The 10,233-nt window shown below is 44.3% G+C and overlaps 1 protein-coding gene across 1 annotated transcript in view; it reads right to left on the bottom strand.

Annotated features, from left to right (window-relative positions):
- The window catches only part of LOC101848167 (gephyrin), a gene marked incomplete in the record, with an annotated part of 115,956 nt that overhangs the window by 29,708 nt on the left and 76,015 nt on the right, over nt 1-10,233 (bottom strand). Inside the window, 1 exon segment of the mRNA XM_005090760.2 lies at nt 9,599-9,672. Coding sequence (XP_005090817.2) covers nt 9,599-9,672 — 74 coding nt within the window.

Genomic DNA, 10,233 nt, shown 5'->3' with positions numbered 1-10,233 from the left:
CTGAAACAGACACATACGGAGAGATATAAAAGCAGAGAGAGAGAGGGGCGGTGGGGGCGGGCAGACAGGGAGTACTAGAGACAGGGAGAACGAGAGAGAGAGAGAGAGAGATTGATAGATTAAGAAGGAGTGGGGGACGGGTGGGTAGATGAAAAGGAAGAGTGCAACACAGCCTAGAGAACTGCTGGGTAACAGCTCAGCGGTCCCGGGAGCCGTGAAGCCAAAGTCCAAAGCCTTGAGAAGCGGAAGTCTGCGACAAAACACTTACATATATTCGAATAACTGGGTTCGAATCAACAAACTCATATGAACCGATTTCTTATGCCAAAACAGGCTTTCAACTTGTCCTTGTTTTAGCTAGTTTTGATAAGAGTTTTACAGCACTTGCAACACAGCAGTCCAACAGACCAACAGAAATTTGCAAATGTCGTTTTTGTCAAGTTTCGTTTGCTTACTGAGATCATGGTTCAGTTTAGTAAAGAGCAGAGAGCGTTTTGCATTGAACATTACTTCTCCACCAACTCACCAGCCCTGACATTTCGTAAGTTCTGCACAAAGTCCGGGAAAAGTGCTAAATTTCCCTCAAAGCAAGTCATTCTATGTTATGGATCTATGGAGAGTCAAAACTAAAAATTACCAGACAAAACGACCCCCTCAAGTCGAACACACATGTTCCAAATCCATTTAAACATCACCAGAGTGCAGAAACTGAGTACTATGAGACGTCTGTCCGGAGATGATGCCTGCAGTTAAGACTTTCCTGTCCCGTGCTTCAACGGTCTAAATGGTCCAGATTTAAAGTCAGATCTTAACCTACTACAGTGCCATACTTATGTTAAGCAAAGGCTTCGCGACGCTGACATGTACGCACGAGCATGTGGTATTGTGTCAGCGGTTCCTCGTTCGTCTTGGAGAACCTGTAAATTTCCTCGATGAGATCTGCATCAGTGGCGAAGCCCACTTTCACCTTTCAGGATAACATGTCATTGTAAACTCCAAGAAATGATGTCAACTGGGCACCCCATCCTCCCAATTTACTGTCTCCAGAAGCCACTCCATTCTGAGAGGTGCTTAGCGAGGGTGGTTTTAACAACTCTTGGATTGACTGGTTTTTGTGTTTGGCCGCCACTGAACATTCTAAAAGACACGTTAAGAACGTCTCGAGTTCAATGGAGGACTCTGGTTCTAGGAATTCCAGAATAAAGTGTCAGCTCTTTAATTCTATAAGAAACATGAAAAAAGCTGACTAAATGTCACAGGGGTGAAAGAATTAAATGTTGAAAAGAAAACGAAGAAAACAATCGTCAAATTTGTAAAAATCAAGTCGCTGTATTTTGCTTTTACACATGTTTCTTACTTTAAGCCATTTCTATTTTCGAAGATTTTTCTTTATGGATTTTATGTCAAACAATTTCCTTTTGAACGAATTACGTATGTTCCAAATAACAACATTCCAGAACAGTTTTAGTGAAAAATAAATGGACAAAATTTTTACAAGTTGGTTTGTTTGTATGTTTGTTGTTTTTTTGTTGTTTTTTTGGGGGGGGAGTTGGTTTTTGTTTTTGAAAAGTGTTGTACGGCGCTCGCAACTGTATAAGGTCATATGAGCGCGCGGGACACACCTAATATTTTCAGTTGGTGGGAAATTTTGAATTTTGCCCGGGTGGCGGCCGAAGCCTACTATTGTCGATTTTAGACCACCAAGGGATCTTGAACGTGCGCAACTTGCACACGGGCCCTCCGAGATTTTTCGTCCTTGTCCGAGAAGGCTAGATGTAGATCTTTCCTACCAGAAGATCAGGGCTGTGGCTGAAAGAAAGCAGTAAGGAGGAGCCAAGGAGTAGCAGTAGAAAGGCTGCAGAAAGAGTCAGGAGCCCAGAAGAGGGGGCAAAGGAGGTGAGGGGGTGGGGCAGAAAGTGGAAATGAAAGCAGACAACAGAACTGCTGGAGAGCAGGAAAGGAGGTGAAAGGAGACAATTTTAGAGAAGAAAATGTTTCGGTCGTTACCCGGATTCGAACCCGGGACCTCAGAATGAGAGGCCAACACCTTAACTTCTAGGCCACGAGACCCCCCGGGGTGTGGGTTTATTTGTTTTGTTTTTTGGGTATTTAAAAGTATTGGGGGGGGGGGTAGTAGGGATTTTTGTTTTGGATCAACCGATGTTAAAAGCGTCTTTTCACGCATGACGTCACTAGGACCCAAATGTAGCCCTACAGAAAGTGGAGATCATGTAGTAGGTCAAGTAAGTTCCTAAAAGAGCGCTCGAGTCTACTTTTACCACAGAGACATCTAGAAAGTTTAATTACTGGTACGTGTCGTCGTGTACAAAAATAAGAAAACAACTCGGCCACAAGTTAAAAGAGGAATCTTTAGGTTAGAGAGAAGAGGTGATGGCGCTCATATGACCTTATGCAGTTGCGAGCGCCGTAGAACCTTACTAACTAAAACTATACTAGAAGAGGGGTGATTTTATTCGTTTATCTAAGTCTATGTCTCTATTTATTTATCCGAATGTTTCATAACTGAACCGACCTCCTTCCCTCTCCCGACTAATCCAGCAGGCCTGAATGACGTTTGCCGCACAACCTCGCAGGTGCACCCAAGAGCAGACGTCTGCTACCACTGACACCGGAAGTGACGCGGTGCCCCGCAGAGCAGCAGTAAATTCGTCTCTTTCCTCTTTCGTTTTTCTTACCCTTTCATTTCTGGAGCTTTTAGGCCTACTTTTCCTTCATTTTTATTTTCTTTTTTCAACTCTGCGGTTTCCTCACTCCGCCGGAACGCTCAACTCAATCCTACACCAATAATTAGCCTCCGTTGCCCCTCCCCCTTTTACCCCGCCAACTGTACGCCCTCATCGCTCTTTAGCGGCGAGCCGCAACATCGGAACCTTTCATTCCAATCCACCCTCCCTCTCATCACTGCCACCAGACCCAACCCGCTCACAACCACCACCATCCACCCCCCACCCCCAAACCACCCCCAACCCTCGCAAAACTGCTCTTTTTTTTTCAACAACAAAAAAAAGAAACAAAATTTTTAAAAGAGCGGTTTTTAAGTGCACTTGACGTCACGTGATTTGCAGCTCGCTGAGAGAAGAGCGATCCGCTGGAATTATCCCCTTCGCAAAGGCTTTCGAGTTCTTGTCACAAATGCACTTTGCCCAATCCACTTGTTTGGTTGGTTCGTTTGTTCGTGTGTTGTTGTGTTGTTGTTGTTTTTTTTTTGGGGGGGGGGGTATTGAGAAGTACTTCAATACAATAACAGCCGCTTGGTACATGGAAAACGCAAGACAGACAGACAGACAGACAAAAACAAAACCAAAAAGAAAAGAAATAAGGCCCACTAGTGGCGCCCTCCAACCACCCGCTCGTCATGTTTATTTTGTTGGGGGGGGGGGTGTTTGTTTGTTTGTTTATATAAAGGGAAGCATATTGATAAAATAATGGTCATTTATGCGTTGTTCACACATACAGGACTAATGAAGCTGAGTAAGACGAAATTTTTAAGTCCAGCAAGACGGGGCTACTCTGGATACATTTCGCAGAGCATTCGGCCTCCCTCCGCGAGTGATATTTCATGCTCGCCGTGTGAAATTATTACACGGGAAGCTTGCCGAAATTTTCAAACATGCTTAAAATTTTCGCCGAGCGAAAAGTGAGTCGCCGTGTCAATAACTCACTCGGGGAGAACTCGGGGAGGACTCGGGGAGTGTCAGAACGGAAGCACGCCCGTTTCTCCCGTGCCCAGTTTGTCACTGGCCTCGACTGAGCCCTGCATGAAAGGAAGTTATCACTGACCCTCTCAAAAAGAGTAAATGAATGATTGATTGATTCTATGAATTGAACTTTATTTTTGAACTGTTTTTAAAGAAAGAACATTCATTGTTGAAATTTTACAGAGTCATTTGCTTTGATTTGCATACAAAAAGGAAGAAATATTGAAAAACACAAGATGATTTGACGTTTTAGAGGGACTATCTCTACACAACCAATTTGAAGGTGGGGCATAAAAAACTTCAGTCATAACTACAGTGTTTAAGTGCCGTAATTATGACAGTCATCAATACTCAAATACTTAAATGAAATTGTGACAAACTGGGCCTGTGACAAACTGGGCAGCTCCCGTCATAAATAGCTCGGCGTGTAAAGTTTCATACGTTGCTGAGTGACACTGACACGCCGACGAGATATGAATGGTAGCTAAGTTAAATTTCATAATCTGCGGGTTAAATTATTACTCGTCATGTAAAAAAAATCTCGCACGGGGATTCTGAGTTACTCAAGGTTTTTTAACCCGCTTTCTGCAAAAATATAACCATCAGATCCTGCTCCAGTTTCATCAACATTGACATAGATGAATGTGTAATCGGTATCCACAAGTGCAAAGAGGACTAGGGAGTAGAACCCTTTGTAGTTGAAGTAAAGGGATCCAGAGTTAGAGTGACATCTGATAGCTACCAGAGTCCCATCCAAATCTCCAATGCAATGTGGTAGATTCCACTTGGTTTCAAATTTTTCTGCAATGGCCATCCACCGATCTGGAGTTGTAGGTAGAGCAAGGACTTCATCACAGTATGCATCAATGATAGCTTGACAGACTTCGGGGTGAAATTACAGATAGTTTTGCAGACCACCCTGAAGCCATACTGTAGAGATCTGTAACTCTTTCTGTTGTTAGGTATCGATCAAGTGTGATAGCCAACTTAATGCCAGGTTCCAGTGAATGCCTCCAGAACGTGTTTGCCTTACGGATGGTGTGGCCAATTTTCTCCAGTAGCTCTTGGAAAAAAACTCTGGTGAAACTCTGAAGAAGTTCCCGAAGGATGCCACATCTTCAACTTGCAGTTCAGCCATCAGCTTCTCAAACTGTCAACACAGGGGTCTGTTTATGAGCCAAGTTCTAACCCAATAGGTCCTCCTCCTCCTCCTCCTCCTCTTCTCCTCTTCTTGCACCAGCACAACAGCAAGGGCACCATATGTATACATGAAGTACGCACCCATCGTCTGTGTCACAGGAGACATGTTGAAGGAATGAGCACAAACATTTTGCCCACCTCTTTATATATTATAACATTGCACGCCGACTAACTCGGCGACGGGTCGGCAAGATAGTCAGAATGGTCGCCGAGTTTGTCGGCGTGTGAAATTATACTCGACCGCTACGTTTCTTGGCTCTGCAAGTGGCCAGGATACAAACTAATTGCTCGGCAAGACGCTCTGTGAGGCGCTCGGTGAGATGCTCGCCGTCCTAAATTATAGCTCGGCAAGCGTCTCCTCGAGTGCTCGCCGACACAATAATGTCAACAGTCATGGCCAGATACTCGTCACGATCAAACCCAAATTTGGCATTATCAGATCAAGAATTGCTCGTCGACTCTACTCTTATGTGTGTGAACACCGCAATAGTGTTGAGAAAAAGGTACGACAGACAAGCAAAACCAACAGCTAAAATGAAAAGAAGTAGGGCCTACAAGTGGCGCCCCCCAACCACCCGCTCATCGAGTTATGGTTTCCAAAAAGACAGCAAAAAAAGAATATCCAATCTCAGCCAGGAACAGATCACAATAGAAGTCACACACTGAACAGGCGCAGAAGGAGCAGACCACACCAGGACCATCCACCAACCAGCCACTACGCCATACACAAGTGTAAGTGAAGGGAAGGTGCGTAGTTTATGTTTGCAAGCGTCTAACGCCACATAGAGACAATTTAGAACACTTAGTAAGTGATCTGCCAGGAGCATGTCTATTTTTCCTCAGCTCTATGTTCCCTCAGTGACAGTGTTCACGCAATGGTCAGTGTGACAGTGGTCAAGCAACGGTTAGTGTGACAGTGTTCACGCAATGGTCAGTGTGACAGTGGTCAAGCAACGGTTTGTGTGACAGTGTCTACGCAATGGTCAGTGTGACAGTGGTCAAGCAACGGTTAGTGTGACAGTGTTCACGCAATGGTCAGTGTGACAGTGGTCACGCAATGTTTAAACTGACCAGTGTTCACGCATGAGTTATAGTGAAAATGACGTGAGGGAAGATAAGAGCTGACCCCATCCTACCCACCAAGGCCTGCACACAGCACTGGACAGTCAGGATTCAGAAGGCAGAAGGAAAATAAAAGAACTCCCGCGCAAAACGTCTGGGTTTTTTTGTTTTTTTGTTTGTTTGTTGTTGTTTTGTTGTTGTTTTGTTGTTGTTGGGGGGTTGTTGTTGTTTTGTTTTTTTTTGTTTTTTTTGGGGGGGGGTTGTATAGTGTTTTACGGCGCTCGCAACTGAATAAGGTCATATGAGCGCGCGGGACACACCTAATATTTTCAGTTGGTAGGAAATTTTGAATTTTGCCCGGGTGGTGGCCGAAGCCTACTCTTATCGATTTTAGACCACCAAGGGATCTTTAACGTTCGCAACTTGCACACGGGCCCTCCGAGATTTTTCGCCCTTGTCCGAGAAGGCTAGGTGTAGATCTTTCCTACCAGAAGATCAGGGGTGTGGCAGAAAGACAGCAGTAAGGAGGAGCCAAGGAGTAGCAGTAGAAAGGCTGCAGAAAGAGTCAGGAGCCCAGAGGAGGGGGCAAAGGAAGTGAGGGGGTGGGGGCAGAAAGTGGAAATAAAGCAGACAACAGAAAAACGTCTGTTTGTTTGTTGTGTGTTGCTTACTTGTTTGTTGGTTGGTTGGTTGGTTGGTTGGTTGGTTGGTTGGTTGGTTGGTTGGTTGGTTGGTGGGTGGGTGGGTGGGTGGTTGGTTGATTGGTTGGTTGGTCGATTGGTCGGTTGGTCGGTTGGTTTGTAAAGAGAAGCGCATTGATACAATAATGGTCATGTAGTGCTAGGAAACAGCAAGACAGACATAAACAAACAAAGGAAAGAAAAAATATATGGCACGCCAGTGACGCCCTCCAACCACCCGCACGCTCGAAACGAACTCGCATCTCCTGCCCCATTTCCGAACAGTACATGCTACTTGAACCGAACACGTTTTGCAACAAATCGTTAACTACCTCTTAATTGGCGTACTTTTGCTTTCATATCGATTCGAGCGCCGTACAAGAATCGTAGAAGTAATTTTTTAACGACTCAGGCAAAGCATCCTAAATACATATACATAAGGCTAGGAAATTTTGAGTGCCTAATGTGTGGTAAATATGTCGAAACGGCTGGTACTTTCGGGTGGGACCTAGTATATCGGAGGGCATACATTTTCTTTTTTCTTTGATTTTATTAGTTAGATTTCCCGTGGCGTACTCTAGTCACCTGTTCCTCATACACTACATATAGCTTATACTATTGTTTCTAAACGTGACGTTCAATCCAGGAACCCTCCAATGATCCAAACGCCAACGTTTTTGGAAGCAATTCCACAGACAACCTAGACTACTACATATTGTAAAACCCGTGGACAGAATCGAACGAGACGTCACTGTTTGTTAAAAGGGCAGAAAACCCACAATAGAGCGACAGTTGAAACTTACAGAAAGACAGACAGACAGACAGACAGGCAGGCAGACAGGCAGGCAGGCAGGCAGACAGACAGATAGACAGGCAGACAGACAGACAGACACAACTAGCCAGCCAGCAAGTCAGCCAGAAAGCCAGCCAGCCAGCCAGACAGACAGATATATAGACAGACAGGCAGGCAGACAGACAGACAGACAGACAGACAGACAGACAGACAGACAGACAGACAGACAGACAAACAGACAGACAGAACACACGGGAGTATCTGAAGAACAGGACCTACCACACGCGCCTCCAAACATCCCCAATACCGTCGACAACTTAGTCAAGTAAGCGTCCCGCCACTTCAGCTCACTGCCTGGCGCAGAAAATGTGGAAGAGTCTTTAACGCTAACAGACAGCGCTGCATCATTAACAGGCGATTTGGGGAGGGGGGGGGAGTGTTTTTCTTTTGAGGGAAGCCAACAGACGATGGGGGGGTTTTTTGTATGTTTGTTTTGGTTTTTTATAGAAGCCAATGGACTGGAAGGGGGAGGGTCGTTTATTACCTTGTATTAGATCTATTTGTTTTCTTTTTGCTTTCTTCTTTTTTTTTGTAAGTGTTTTACGGCGTCCGCAACTGCATAATATGCTCATATGAGGGCGCAGGACACATTAAACATTTTTAGTTGGTAGGAAATTTACTGCTCAGAAAAATGACAGACGAACAGAAACAACAGAAAAGTTACGTAAAGAAGTAGGACTTACCTGTGGCGCCGACAACCCATCCGCTCGGATGCTCTCAAAAAGCAACATTATTCTGATCTTTCCCCGACACCCATCATGGTAAACAAGATAAACTCCACTATGTAAGGCTATCAACAGTAGAAAGCATGTGCGTTCTTTTCACAATGAAACTGTGCTACCCACCTCCTGCACAAAATAATTCACAACGCATTTGTAAAACCTGGTGTAATTGTATGGGTTCATAGTTTTTTCCAACAATGTAACATATATGAGTCAAGACCTCCGAATGAATTTAATAAGCATCTTCAATAGAACCAGGCCTAGCAGGGGTTTTTTAGCATTGAGAAGCAAATCAACACAATAACGGTCATTTAGTGCAGGGAAAGGGAAAGAAAGACAGCCATAAACTACAGCGGGAAAAAAAAAGAAGACCTACCAGAGACGCCCTCCAACCACTCACCAGGTAGGTTGAGAGCCTTGAAAACTCTCCAAAGAACACAAATTCAATAAGCCCAATCGGGACTCAAATCAAGAAAATCTGCACCATTGCCCATTATGATACCAACTGAGCTAATGGCGCCTTCAATACGTTGGTGCAGTATTCCTCAGAGATATCGACATCAAAACCTCACTTACCCCACAAAACTTTTATTAAACTTTCAACAGACTCAACTATTGCCGTTTGAACGGAAAATTTATTAAGAATCAAAAACATGTTTTGTCTCAAATGGAAAGAAAAAAAAGGTTAAATAAATCTTTTGCTCTAATTATCATTCCCAATAATGTGTATGTTATAATATCCTCTTCTTCCAACATAGACATTCATATCAAACTAAGTTGGATAAGGGCATTTTCAGTGACATAGGTATTTCCAAAAAATAATGAAATTCGATTTCAGTTACAAAGATGAGGGCGTTTTCAGTGATAAACATTCTTTTAAAATGTCGATTCAACCCAGATTCCTTCAAACCACAAGACGCCAAGCACACAAACAAAAGAGGGCAGGCCGCAGAAAGTGCGTGCGGTACCCGAGAAGCGGGCCAAGTCCCAGGCCGGAGGAAACAGGTCAGACACAATACCGAGAGCTAACGACGGCAACTGTTCCACCCATAACGCGTCCTCGTCAAGTACGTTTTCCACCCGTTCACGACTTTGGCCCATTATTTATCTATGTATAAGCTGCTATTTATATCCGTACATGATCGTACAGAGGTCACACTTCTGCTCTCGGGGGAAGTAAAATAAGCTGTAGAACTTCAAGGATGACTGACATTCCCGGGGGGAATCTCGCTGGAAAAAAAGGTATGGAATCTTAATAGCCCCAGGAAGGCTTTCAAGCCGAACTCAGTAATCGCAGCAATGCCTTGTTCAGTTCGGGGAACACCAGCAAAAAGGAGATCTTCAACATTTCTACAGACTTACCCCGGCTTCATAAAGACTCTGGCAAAATGTAGATGAGCTTTCAGGTCCACTTGCAGTACTTGCTTCAAGTAATCCTGTAGCCAAAAAAAAAAAACAACGAAAAAAAAACCGTTAAAAACTCGTCAAAAAGCGTCAGATACAGTACGTTCAAGCAGGTTTTTCCAAACAAACTATTTCATTTTTTTTTAACCACCACGTTTTCCCCCACTTGTGTAGACTGTAATTAGCTGGCTCATTGCGTCCAATCTGACTGAGCATAATCGCTGTGTTTGTACCACATCGTTTCATAAACAAGCACACATCTTGTCGCTTCTTTCATGTCCCAAAATGACGCTCACATGCACAACACCGTCGCACGGTTTGCACTAAGGCGCCTCACACCTGTGCTGAGAGGGGCTGAAACCGTGCACACGGTGGTTTTAAAGTTTGACCAAAAAATTGAGACAAACGTCTAAAAACCACAGAATATTAAAAAGATCAACAAGGGAACACTGCTGTCTCGCCACCAGTGCTGAAGGTAAGCAGAGATGGAGAGAGAGGGGGGTGGAGAGAAAGAGAGGGAAAGAGAAAGAGAGAGGGAGAGAGAGAGAGAGAGAGAGAGAGAGAGAGAGAGAGAGAGAGAAATTGAGGAAGAG

This window comes from Aplysia californica, unplaced genomic scaffold, assembly GCF_000002075.1.
Source record: "Aplysia californica isolate F4 #8 unplaced genomic scaffold, AplCal3.0 scaffold00021, whole genome shotgun sequence".
Taxonomy (NCBI): Eukaryota; Metazoa; Mollusca; class Gastropoda; order Aplysiida; family Aplysiidae; genus Aplysia; species Aplysia californica.
This window is presented reverse-complemented; position numbering and strand designations above follow the sequence as displayed.